The 13,202-nt window shown below is 43.0% G+C and overlaps 1 protein-coding gene across 2 annotated transcripts in view; it reads right to left on the bottom strand.

Moving 5' to 3' along the window:
* The window catches only part of F13A1 (coagulation factor XIII A chain), a 165,934-nt gene extending 156,026 nt beyond the window's left edge, over nucleotides 1-9,908 (bottom strand). The window contains exons 1-2 of one of the 2 annotated variants that reach the window (XM_047734490.1): nucleotides 9,800-9,908; nucleotides 7,713-7,860 (exon numbers count right to left, since the gene is read on the bottom strand). In XM_047734490.1, the coding sequence (XP_047590446.1) occupies nucleotides 7,713-7,842 (130 nt within the window). In that variant the 5' untranslated portion in view covers nucleotides 7,843-7,860; nucleotides 9,800-9,908. Of the gene's footprint in view, nucleotides 1-7,712; nucleotides 7,861-9,660 lie in introns of both variants that reach the window. The other variant, XM_047734489.1, reaches the window with a different exon arrangement.
* Nucleotides 9,909-13,202: the final 3,294 nt, after the last annotated feature.

Below are 13,202 nucleotides of genomic sequence, written 5' to 3'. Positions count from 1 at the left end.
AAAGACAAGTACTTTTTAGTATCTGGTTCTCATAGGTTTTATTCTTATTGCAAATGGAAACTCTGGCTTTCTAGTTCCATGGGCCTGTCCAATGAACTTGGTTAGTATCTAGTGAGTCCAGCTAAAGCCAGTCTATCTTCAAAGTAGTGTAATGTGGTGATACTTTGATGGGATATTGATATGCACTGGAAGAATAAGAGTTCCATGGTTACTCCAATTTGGGAAAGGCTGGCTTAACCAAAGTCAGTCAGGATTCTTAAAGGATTTATGGGAGACCTTTAATGATGTAGACTATAAATTTCCTATAGGTCTCGTGTTTTTCAAATTTAAATGACCATGAAAACTATTTTTTGTGGCAATCAATGTTTTGCAGCATATGTTCCAGGAGATGCTTCACTATTTACTAATTGTGCAACCTCAGGGAAGTTATTTAATTTCTCTTCAGTTTCCTTATCTTTAAAAAGACAATGAAACACTCACCTTATAGGGTTAGTGTAAGGATTAGATGAAAAAAATGTAGGTAAAGTGCTTTAGTACAGTGTCTGGCACCTAATAAATGCTCACAAATTATTTTTATTATATTAGTATTGTTACTACTAAGAGAAGAGATTATCATAGTGGATAAGAGCATGGATTTTACAGCCAGACTGCCTGGAGTCACATCCCAGCTCTGGCACCTACTATTGCTATGACTTTGCACAAGTTATGCAAGTTTCCTGTCCCTCAGTTTTATCATTGCAAAATAGTGGTGGTGTTGGGATTAAATGAGAGAATGCTGCATTCCTGGGGCACTTGGGTGGCTCAGTCGGTTAGGTGTCCAACTCTTGATTTTGGCTCAGGTCATAATCTCAGGATTGTGAGACTGAGTCCCACCTTGGGCTCCACACTCAGCATGGAGCCTGCTTGAGATTCTCTCTTCCCTCTCCCTCCACTCACTTCCTGTCCCCACTCGTGCATGCTCTCTTAAGAAAGAAAGAAAGAAAGAAAGAAAGAAAGAAAGAAAGAAAGAAAGAGAAAAAAGGAAAGGAGAGAAAGGGAATGCTGCATTCCCTGTATTCTGAGAAGACAGGCTTGTTTTCTTTTCTTACATTTCTACGGGCAGATAAAATAATTTTCTCCTCTTCATTCCAAGAATATGTTTTTCCTTTTTAAAATAAAAATTAACTATAATCAAGCACTTTGTGTCATGTTAATATAGGTGATATTAATTTGTGGGACTGTAAGCCCTTTGAGGACAAGACCTCATCTTCACTGTACCCGAGACAATGCAAAAAGAAACTATAGTAAATATGCCACTTTTCACTTTAAACAAATGTAATGCCTGAATAGGAGCTTGAAGTTGGTTATGCATCATAAAATGGATATTCTATTTATCATAGGATTAACCATACAAGCCCTTAAATGTTATTTATCAGACAATTTCATTCTTATCATATACCATTTTCAGGACTATATATATAGTATATTGTATATTCTACAGTATTGAAGACCATGATCTAAGGTTTTATAATATGAGGCCTCCAGAGCAGCACTTTTATTTCAGACTGGAATAAAAATGCCAGGCCTTGATAGCACATAACTCATATATTGCTTATAACAAAAGGTAAGGAAGAGCACTAATAAGTTATTTTGAGTATATAAAACCTAAGTCAAAAAATTATAGTTTCATAGTGAAAACAAATATATATATAAAATATATTTATATTTTCACAAAAGTATATATTAAATAATATTTTATATTACATAATGATAATATGTAAAATAAACATACAATAACATATACATGAGGAATTTGTTTTAAAATAAGGCAATCTACAATGTTATAATTTTAATAACATTTTATTCCAAGTATGGAGTTTTTAAAAATACTATTTTTTTTCTAAGTGATCTTTTCATTCTCTCCTGCAATATCTCTCTAACAAGTCAGTGCTTTCAAGAAAAAAGGAAAAATAATATCATGGAAAATTATAGTGGCACCCTGTGTGGAGAAAAACTAAGGCAATAATAAGTAAAATCTCCCTGTGTAATCTCTTAAAAACCCATATTAAAATAATTTAAACCAAGGAAAACACTTCATTTAAAAAATAAAACTTGAGGGATGCCTGGGTGGATCAATTGGCTCAGATTTTGGCTCAGGTCATGATCTCAAGGTCATGAGATTGAGCCCTGCACTGGGCTCTGCACTCAGCATGGAGTCTGCTTGAGATAATCCCTCTCCTTCTGTGCCTCCTCCTGCTTATGCTCTCTTTCTCTTTCTAAATAAATGAAATCTTAAAAAAATAAATAAATAAAACCTTGACCAAAACATGGAAGATTAAAAGCAACACTGAGAGTTTGAGAATTTGAAGAATATTCTAGACTGTAGTCAAATGGACAAGACATATGGAAGAGAAAAGAGGGTCATTTATACTTTAGAGGGAGAAGGAAATGACAGCCCTGTTGCCCTCCCCCTAGAGTAATCTGATAGCTCTCCAGATCTGCTAGTGGGCATGAGTACTAAGGAATAAGGTGAGGTCCCAATACCACCAATTAAACATTTTTCTCATTGCTCATGGACACTCATCTGCAGAGAAACCTTTATATTTGGTGTTTACAATACCTAATAATAACAAGGGCTCTACAGATGTCACAAAATATCATAAAATATAAGCATAGATATACAAATATCATAGTTTTTTCTTTTGTCCATTTTGCTTAGTGTTGTCTGTCTTCATGCAGTAAACACTCAGTAAACATTTATTAAGCTTGTATATTGATTTCTGCTTTTTTAAAATTGGATTAATGAGACATAGTTTAGTTTGAAAGAGCCTTCTCATCATCCAGGCTCCATTCGACACAAACAGGATATGAATTTGCTTCTCCCTGTCCAAGCCCAGTTCCTGGCAAAATGGAGCCACTCATTGCTAAGCTACGTTTTTTTTTCTTTAGAGATATTGTAGCTGGAAAGTTGGCAGCTTGCTCTTTCAAAGTGACAGCTTTCAAAAAATCTACCTAACACAGTTTAGCCTAATTCCAAACACACCAGAAAATGGACTGTTAAAAAAAAAAAAAAAAACCTCTTCTCATGAGCCAGGTGCCTCCCTGTCCTCCTACCCTTTCCCTAATATGAAAAAAAGTATATTATTTTCTCCTTAGGTTGTAAAAATATCCTTCCGAGAATGATTATACCTGTCATCGATGGAATCTTGAAATAAGTTAAATGTTTAGGTTCATATCCTAGAAGTTCCCTCGTGAATTGAAATCTCCTTGCAATCTTTGGTAATATTATTACCAAACTGTAGGCATAAATACTGTCCATGAGGAAGTAGGTTTTGTTTATTTTTGAGACATGAGGATAAAAGTTCCTCTTTCATATTTCTTTTAGATACCCTGAATTTTAAAGTATCATTAATTAGAATGATTAAAATTAATTTCTTAAGCAGCTTATTGTTTTTTAACTGTTGCTATTGAAATGTCCTGTACCATAAAATATATAAGAAATGCTCAGCTGCTCAGAGGAATCTAGAATAAGAAGTGAGACCAGGATCTTCTCCAGGGATGGAATTATGCCTTGTCTACTTCTCCTCTCACCAGAAGTATCTGAACTGCCTCCAAATGTATTTCCTTCTCTCCATTTGCTCCTTACCATTGGAATTACCTTCATGAAACATAATTCTGATTGTATCATTTTGCTATTTAGAATCCTTTGCAAGTCCTCCTTTATCTGCAGGAGAAAAGGTAAGGTCTCAGTGTACCTACTGTAACAGATCCCTGCCTACTTTTCCCAGGTTCATCCTCCTCTTGTCCCCATTACTTGGTATGCACACTTCCCTCTGCTAGAAATGCTGTTCCCATGCACTTGTCTGCCTGAAAGACTCTTATTCATCCTCTAGGACCCAACTCAGATGGCCTTTCATCATAAAGCCTTCCTTACCCTCTTTCCCACTGTTCCCATACCATATCATTCCTTTCTCTGTTCTTTCACTGCAACTGGCATAATTTATATAACAGTATCTGTTCCACTGAATTGAAATTTTATTTTCTGTGTCTATTTCATCCAGTAGATGGAGAGCCACTTGAGGCCAGGGATTGGCTTACTCATCTCTGTGTCCTCAGAGAGAACTTAGCGTACTTCCTGACACATAAGTGGCAATTATTAAATGCTTTTACACAAACCTAACCAAAGAATGAATTGGTTCTATACAACATCATTTCTTCATCATACATTAAATGCCTTCCTAATTCTTTTAAGACCCCTCAATCCAGATGGGTTTACTCTGCACTTAAGGGAGAGTGATAATTAACTAGTTAATTAATTGCTTTGGTTCTGACAGGGGTGGGGTAGGAAGGAGAAGGAATGCTCAGAAAGGCACCAGACCCCATTAGCCTGAAAGATTCTAGATCTCTCCTGGATTTGACTTTTTTAGAGATCCAGACTTGCTTTCCAGTTTGAATTCATCACATTAGATCTGCCAAGTAAGGATTATAATTACTACTGCAAAGGATCACCTATGGTTAATAACACAGAGTCAAACCAGAACAAGAATATAAGGCTATCTTCCAGAACATTACATCCCCTGCAAAATAGCCTTTGAGACCAGGAAAGCTGTAGAGAAATTTCCAGAAACAACCACTAAACATTCAGAAGAGTCTATTAGGAAGAGATGCAAATCCAGCATTCTGAGGAGATTTTCACATACTTTAATAGGCTACAACTGAGTTCAGAAGGGGGCATTAAGTACCCTTAAAACACATGAGGACATCAAACATTGGCACTGACTGGCTTGTCCCATCTCCGGGGTCTCACTGTCACCTCAAATATTCCTTTTTTTTTTTTTTTAATATCATGCTGCTGTATGGGAAGTACCTAATGTGAGTTTATACATTTTGAAATGCATGCTAAAGTCATTCTTAACCAAATATTCACAAAAGCTCTGAATTAAGGGTATCATTCACACTCAGTGTACATTGTATCTATCTATCTATCTATCTATCATCTATCTATATATCTCTACTGCCACAGAACTATTTGAAATGAAAAATCCGCCATTTATCCTTTTTCTCCTCTTTCCTTTCTGCCTTCTCAGTCAGTTTGGCAAGAGCATCTTGCTGAAACTTTTGGAAAAGGTTTCCATTGAAACAAATGAGGAGAGTTTGACTTAGGACTTTGTGAGCCAAAGCTGCCCTCAGCCAGGAGCTCAGGGAGCTTCAAGCCCTCTTGGTCGTCCCTAGGGGTCACTGCATAAACTGCAAGAAGACCTCAGCTAATCACATGTGACAGCCTTCACAGGGGATGACTTGGGAGAAACTGATGTATTTTGTGTCAGAAAACCTGCTTTTGGCACTATTACAGAGAAATGTGAAATGTAAAGAATAAGTAGGAGATAGTTCTTGATCACATGGTTTGTATACTGGTATTTTTCTTCTGTTCTACTCATCTAGGAGTTCCCCCATGATACCTGGGTTCAGAGATCCCATCCTCAGTGTGTAGTACTTAGTTCACCTGTGGGAGACAGATTAAATAAAGGCATGTTTTTAAAACCTGGAGCCTGCTATTAGTAAGATTATAATGACTCTAGGCCTGATGAGTCACTCAATTCTCAAGTGATTAACTGTTCATTCATTCTACAAATAGTCAATGGACACTCACATTCCTCTGCCAAAGCCTGTAATAGGTACCCCAGAATGTCACTTGGGCTGTGGACACATATGATTGCCAAGCAAATGATGAATGATTTTTCAAAATAATTCCCCACCCGTGCCTCCAAAAATAAATACACAGAACACAGTAATCCCAGATTTTTACAAAATCATCCTACCTACTCAAATTATCTGTTAGTTCTGATTTCTTATTAACCACATTTTTTCCAGATTTCAGATATACAGCTCCTGCAGGCTGTTAATGTTTCCCCTTAGAAATAAGTGTTCACTGGGGTGGGCTCCTAACCTTGTAGGGTATGATATCTTGCACATTCTGAATCAATGAGTACTTGTTGGTTAACTCCCATAGACCAAGTGTCTCATAGACACTAGTCTTTTGATCATCATGGCAACTGTGAAGTAGGTATTACTTCCATTTTCTTGATGGAGAAACTGAGGCTCCCTGGGTGGCAAAGTGAGTAAGTGACAAATGAGGAACCAGAACCTAGTTCTTCTGAGTCCTGAACCAAGGGGTTCTTTGCTATATCTCACTGCCTCTGTTCACACTTCTCCTCACTGATCCTTTGCCCCTTTCTCTTTCTGTTCTTTCTGCCTACATCTTCCAGCACCCTGGGCCCCATTCCACAGGGCCAAGAAACTTGTCTGCCAGAGGGGGATTTTGCTAAAAAACTGAATACACTAAGGTATAATAATTTGCTCATAATTGCTTGATAGTTTGATGTCTGCATGCTTTCCAATTTATTTGCTTTCTTAGAGAAAGAAAAGAAAGGAAAAGAAAGGAAAAAAAAAAAGAAAAGAAAAGAATAAACCCAAGATTGGGCAATGAAGGAGTGAACATCAGCTACTTACTTTGACCTCAGTTTCCCCACCTTATAACACGGGATTTAGATGAGTTGATTAGCAAGTCCTTTATAACTCAGTTTTGTGGCTCTAATGGTGGAGTTGTAGGGAATGCAGCGCCCCACTGGGAGAGAGAGCTCAGAACTACAAGTTCACAGGTCTGTCCCAAGCCTTCCACTCAACTGAAGAAGCCCTTTGGTGAGCTCCCCCGTCCAAATCTGCATGGTACCTTACCGTGTGGTACTCGATATCTCTGTTTTCACAGTTGGACAGCAAATTGTCTAGACATGATAGTAACACAATCAAACCCGTCTGCAAGGTGCAGGCAGTTCTCTGATTTGCTCTTGCATTGTTCTTTCCCTTTGCTTTCAACTGCTGATCTCTTTCTGAGGAAGGGGATTAACCATGTATCACAGGGTGATCCTGGGCATCTGCCCCCAGCAAGTGGGTGTCCACCTCCCGGGGAAGCCAAATGCAGAGTACCCTCAGGAGCAGAAGTGGGCTTGCTGCATGAGTGCTACGGACAAAAAGTGGTCCATGCGAGATGCCATTCAGGGACATGAGTCTGAATGTCCCTGCTGTGGCCCAGGGGAATGGCGTCTGTGTCACCAAGCCACTGCTGGCACCTGGGCTCTGTCACAATTGACAGGGCTGAGTGGAGGTCAGCTGCTGGCTGCTCTTCCCAGAGCAGGTCCCTTGGGATCAGTGGAGGCGAGAGCAGGGGAAGCAGCTTGCCTCACCTGGTTACCAGGCTGTTCTGGAGAGATGTAGAGGGCTTCCATCTCCATTACTGTCAGAGTCTGGCATCTTTTGCCAACTCTGAAATTCACAGCAAAGGAGAGAGAAGGGAGGAGGGAGAGGGAAAGAGGCACAAGCCAGACAATAAAAACAGCCACAATATTTTGGAAGTGGAAACTTCCAGCTAGAGAATATTTTTAAAAACAGAACAGTAGCGCTGGAAGAGGCATCCACTGAGCCAATGCCCTTTTTTTTTTAGAGGAAATAGCTAAGAGATAGAAAGACAAAGTGACTTCCCTGGGATCACAAAGCTATTAAGTGGCAGAACTGGGACAAGAATCTGGATCTTGGGGCCTTTTACCACTGAAAAGAAGGCTTGGGAGTCTTTAATACCAGACACTGGCAGGGGAGCCGCTTTTGTGGGAGCCTAGTGGAGACAAAGGGTGCTGACCCAACCAGCACCTGCAGGGAGGAGCAGGTGGCCAACCCTGTACCTTGCAAATTGACACTTCGGGGCACCAGCCCCTGCAGTTCCACAGTGGGGAGATCATCCTCTGCCGCATTGGACGCATTGCGGGGCAGGGCTCTCCTGCCTCCAAATGCAGGCTCCGAGGTCTCCGACATTCTCAGTTTCACAAGCTCCTTATGGGAGAGAAAGGGAGACACAGAAAAGGAATGGGAGACAAGTTACATTTGAGACAAGGATTCAAAAATAGAGAAGCAGACATATCTGTGTGGGATAGCACATTTTGAGTTTCACATAAATAAAACTTGAGAAGTGGCAGTAAGGATTAGTCTAATGATGAAGTATAGTTCCCCAAGGATCTCGGGGAGATTTCTTGTTTGTCAAAACACATGGAAAGCAGAAGAAAAGGGGCTTATCTGAAGAAAGGAAAAATGTAAAAGATTTTAGAAAGCAGGGTTCCCCCCCTCCATTACCCCTAAAGGCAGTATTTTTGTAAGAAACATTTATTGTCATATGCCCATACATATGTCCATTTCATATAGACTTAAGAAGGCCTAAGTCACTTCTAAGAATAAAGTTATCCAACCATGTCCAGGTAAGTGTTCATTTTTGTAACTTCATTCAACCAATGTTTAGTGAGAGCCTACTATGTGCCAGGCTGTGATCTGGGCACTTGGAATACATCAGAGAACAAGACAGAAGATTGTTGACCTAGAGCTTCCAGTCCAGTGAGGGTTAGGGTGGAGGCCATACTTTGCAGAAGTAAACAGAAAAGGGTATAACAAGATGGCAAGTTCTTTGGAGCCAGGACCACACAGAGCAGGAAAGGCAGGTGGAGTCTGGGTGGGTAAAGAGGGTACATTGCGATTTTGAATTAAGGCTATTAATAGCCTTTCTCTAAATGTACTTGGTCAGTGGTGCTAACACTGCCTTTGCTCCAAGCCTGCTTCCCCTTCCTCTGGAGTTTGCACAGGCAAGAAGCCAGCTTAAACACCACATACTTCACTGTTAGGCCCCAATCAGCACTTGTTGACAAACTGACCAAAGAAAGGGAGCCCTTGTTTCTGGCCCAAATGGAGCTTTCACCTTGATCACGTGGCTCACCAAGTCATGACTCTTGGTTATTTGGCTCTTTTCAAAAAACCAAGCACACCCTCAAAAGATGAAGAGCCTCCACTATAAAGGCAACCAGAGTAGACTGTTCCAGAAACATGTTGAGCAAAGGCAACACAGCTGGAGACAAGAGAACCACTTTCCAGGTAGGGTATTGGGTCTGGGAAGCAGACAGCAATATTTGCAAGCATAAAGTCTGAATTGGTTTCCATAAATACCTACAGACATATTTCCAAAGTCTCTAGTGAGCTGAGGGGACAGGGAGAAAGGGTTAATGATGGAAGGAAGAGTTAATGATGGAAGGTAAGAAAAAGCCATCCTCTGGAGGAAAATAACCCCCAGGTGGGCTTAGGATCACTAAGGGAGGGGGGGTTTGGGGGAGAACAGAGTAGAGCAGTGCAGTGGCCTGTTGGGAGAGAGAACCCAGAAAGCAGAGAGCTGGGGAGCCCCAGGTGCTTGCCAGGTAAGAGGAGCCTGTGCAGGTTGAGTGCGGGTGGGCAGAAGCACCCTCCTCTCCACGGGTCTTGGGGGGCGTAAGTGCTCAAGTTCAGCTCTTGCATTGGGAAGGGGAAAGGGGATGCAAGGGGATGCAGAGCCAAGACAAGTAGGTGTTCTTACCTGCCCCCCCCCCTCTCTCTCTCTCTAACCTTCTGTCTCATCCCTCCACAGTTTTCTCCACTGAGGAGAAGGGAGCTCCTTTAGGGGAGCCCTCCCAAGTCCCTCATTCCCATCTGGTGGCCTTCCTGCAAGCAGAGCCTTCAGGAAATCTTGAAGGAGTGCCTGAGAAGTCCCTGCTTGGACGGAAGTGGGGCTGGGTAGGCGCAGAGAAGGGGGCCAGGAAACGCAATGGGGGCGCCTCTTACCCCTGTCCCCTATACCCGGCGCAGCAGACGCCTGAGGGATCGCAGGAAAACTCCAGGGCAGGAAGGCAGGCGCAGCTGGGCCCCTTGGCTCCTGGGTGCAGGTTTGCGGTGACGCCGGGCGGGAGGGGCGGCTGCTTACCTGCGGTCCCCGCCCGAGGTGCCCTAAGGCCGGCTGGCTCTGTGCAGCTCAGAGGTACTTCCTCAAAAGGACTCAGGAAAAACGACAAGAAAGTTGGCTCTTAAATAACTTCCTAACAGCCCCCACCCTCCACCCTCCCCTCCCGTCCCACAGGGTTTTCTCCTCCCCCTTCTTGACAGCTGGAGCAAACAGAGCAGCTTCTAGGACTTTCTACTTATTTTTGCCATCCGGAGTTATTCTGGCATGAGCCCCTCCTCCGGCCCACGCCCCCCTTACTTCGGAGTTCCTAGCCCTGCTTCTCCTCACCATCCCCACTCCAGCTCTGCAGCCCCTCAGCAGAGGCTCCTCACACCCTGCCTCCTCCCTTTCCTCAGAGGGGCTGGAAGGGTCTTCCTCCACAGGGCAGTGTCCCCGCTGGGGATTCTGAAGTTGGCTGCTTGCATGAAGGGTGGGTCTGCCCTGTGGCAGACAGGTCACAGACAGCAGTGACCATGCATAAAGCAAGAGGAAGGTGTCCTTCTTGTCAATAAGGCTGAGGGGGGATGGTCTGTGTTCTTGAAGCATCCATGCGAGCCTCAGCCACCACCTTACTGCAGCACTTCCCACAGGAAGGGAGGCCCAGCCCTGGGGAAGATGAGTAAATAACTTTAAGTGTCACAAAAATTAGAAAATAACACTTTTTTTCCCCTGAAAACCATTTTGGTTTATCTTCAGATAACTGGAGAAATAGAAAATTTTTCTTCTGTGTATATGTTTTTTTTCTGATTCTTTGTCTCTCTAAATACTCTTATTTTCAGACAGGGCTATTTTTAACCCTTTTTACTGTCTTCAAATTTCTGAACTTGCCCCTTGATCTAATTTCATAGACAGAGGGGGGAAGAAAAAAAGACCACTGATTAGGAATTCTCTAAATTTTCTGCTACCAATCTATGAACTTGTTTGCAAATGCCTATATTTCCCTCCTTCTTCCTCTTACTAAAGTGGAAAATGGTTCCAGTCACCCCTTTGCCCATGGCCAAGTGCACGGGGCCCTGCCTTTTTGCCTGTGGTCTATGTCACCTTGTTCTTCAGGGTCTTGTCATACTGCATATCCTTTCTTTCTCCTCTATCTTAAAGCTCCCACTTGAGCAGCTGCTCCCCACCAGCATTGACACAACTTCAAGGCAAGTCTCTTCAGTACTTGCTCAAACCTTCCCTGGGCTCACATGCCCCCAGCTATTGCTCCCCTCTCTCCTCTTCATTGCAATCTTCTGCCATCTGACATCTGCTCCATCATTCTGTTGAAACTAGCTCAAGGTCACCAATGACCTGTGCTAAATCCAAAGGAAAGGATTCTGTTCTAATTTACTTAACATTAGGAGACATTAAACTTGGGCACTCTTACCTTGAAGGTCTGTTCCCCTGGATTCTGGGGCATTACACTCCTCTAGTGCTGCATGCACCCCCTTGGATAAATGTGGCATTCCCATCGTTCTTATTTCCCATCTGTATCCTGACATGTCCCAAATCTAGGTCTTTAGCCATGATCTTTTCTAGAACCTCAGAATCCCCAATGTAAGTGCCTTCCAACCATCTTGGCATGTCCCAGTGATAACTCACACTCATCATGTCTAAAATGAGATGTGTAATTTCCCCTGAAAACCTGGTCCATCTCAAAAGTTCCCTATCTCAGTGAATGCCACCACCCTACTTTCTGTTGCCAAGCCAGACATGTGGTGTTGTTCTCGGCACTTCCTTCTTTTCCTCCCCTCAACCCCCAAACCCAATCCCTCAACAAATACTTTCTATTCTTCCTCTTAAATAGCTCTCGAATCTACCCATTCACTCCCACTCCCATAGTGGAGGTTCAGACTCCCGCATCATCCTTGTCAAATCTCCAGTTGTCAAAATCTCCAGAACCACCTACCGCTTCCGATCTTGACTCCTCCAGTCCATTCTCCACACTGCAGTGAGAAAGAGCTTTGAGGGGCTTAAATCTGGAATCAAATTCTTTGCACAAGCTCTTCTATCACCACTTCCATTTGCTCTTAGGATAAATTCCAAACTTTGGTTGACTGGGTCTTTGCAATGTCGGTCCTACTTTGTCCTCCATTCCCTTCTCTTTCACTCTCTCTTGCCTTCTGCAATGGACACCCACTCTACCCACCTCCTGCCCACCCACCCCCCCCCGCAGCCCCTTGTGGTACATTCCAGCCTCAGTGATTTCCCTGCTTGTACCACTTGTACCATGGCCAGAAACACACTCCATTCCTCTTGCCTCTTCTCACCATTGGACTATTTCTTATTCACTCTCCAGATCTCAGCCCAGACTACACACATGTCCTGCAGGAGGTGGCCTTGTCCTGGTGCTTCTCATACAAAGCAGCCACTCTCTGTCTCCTTGTCTGTACTCCCACTAAACTGTATGAGAGTAGAGACCCTAGCTGGAGTTCCCCAGGAATAGTCTGCTGACCATTCGATTACTCAAAGCCCATCCTTTCCATGCTCTTTGTTGAGTGATAAAGAAGGACCAGCCTACTCTGGTAGTTCTTCTGGCAAAAATCAAGCCTGAGTGTCCAGGATTCCTAGAGACCCCCTTGCCTATGTGGGTCTGGAGAAGAGCCAGGCAGCTTGGCTCCCTTCAGATTAGGTGGCACAGCTGCCAGACCCCCTGGGATTCCTGACTGTGCTATGCATTCAGGATAGGTCTGTCACCCTCACAACTGCCACCTCAGCGCCACTTTGGACCTGAGACTCACTCATTATTGTGTGACTATGCACATGTATTATTTAGCTTTCTAACTTCCCCAAACCACTGACCCAGAAGAATTAACAAAGCAGTGGCTTTCCTTGTGCCTAAAACTAGTGTCAATAGCAGAGTGTCTGAGGACACGAAGCACAGAGATGTTAAGATGTTACAGATGTTATAAAAAAAAGTCAGTCACATCTCTGTTACTGATATTACAGAGCCTTTTCTCATAGCACGGGGGCTTAGAAGTCAGAACAAAGTTTTCTGGCCATACCATGAACCTTGAACTATGCCCCCCCCCCCACCAAATGTGACTATGGTAGAAGCAGCTGGATGAACAGACTCTGAATTCTGTGGTGTCCTTTGTTTCTGAATGTTTCTTGCCTGGCATGGAGGTGGCACACTATAGGTATTTAAGGAACGTTGCATGTGGGTTCTAGCTGCGGGGGGGGGAAACAAAAAAGCACCTTGGATATTTTTAAAAGAAGGAATTGAACACAGGGGTTTGGTTACACGGGTGCCAGAAGAGACCAGAAGCCAAAGAGGGAAATCAAATCAATTAACTCAGCAGTTAGCAATAGCAGGGGAGTGGTGTCATCCCAGCACAAGGGTTAGGGTCATCACCAGAAACCCTGTCTGTCTGAGGCCAGGAGGGAAGGAAGAATGACTCTGGCT

The sequence above is a fragment of the Lutra lutra genome, chromosome 6, assembly GCF_902655055.1.
Source record: "Lutra lutra chromosome 6, mLutLut1.2, whole genome shotgun sequence".
NCBI classification, from domain to species: domain Eukaryota; kingdom Metazoa; phylum Chordata; class Mammalia; order Carnivora; family Mustelidae; genus Lutra; species Lutra lutra.
This window is presented reverse-complemented; position numbering and strand designations above follow the sequence as displayed.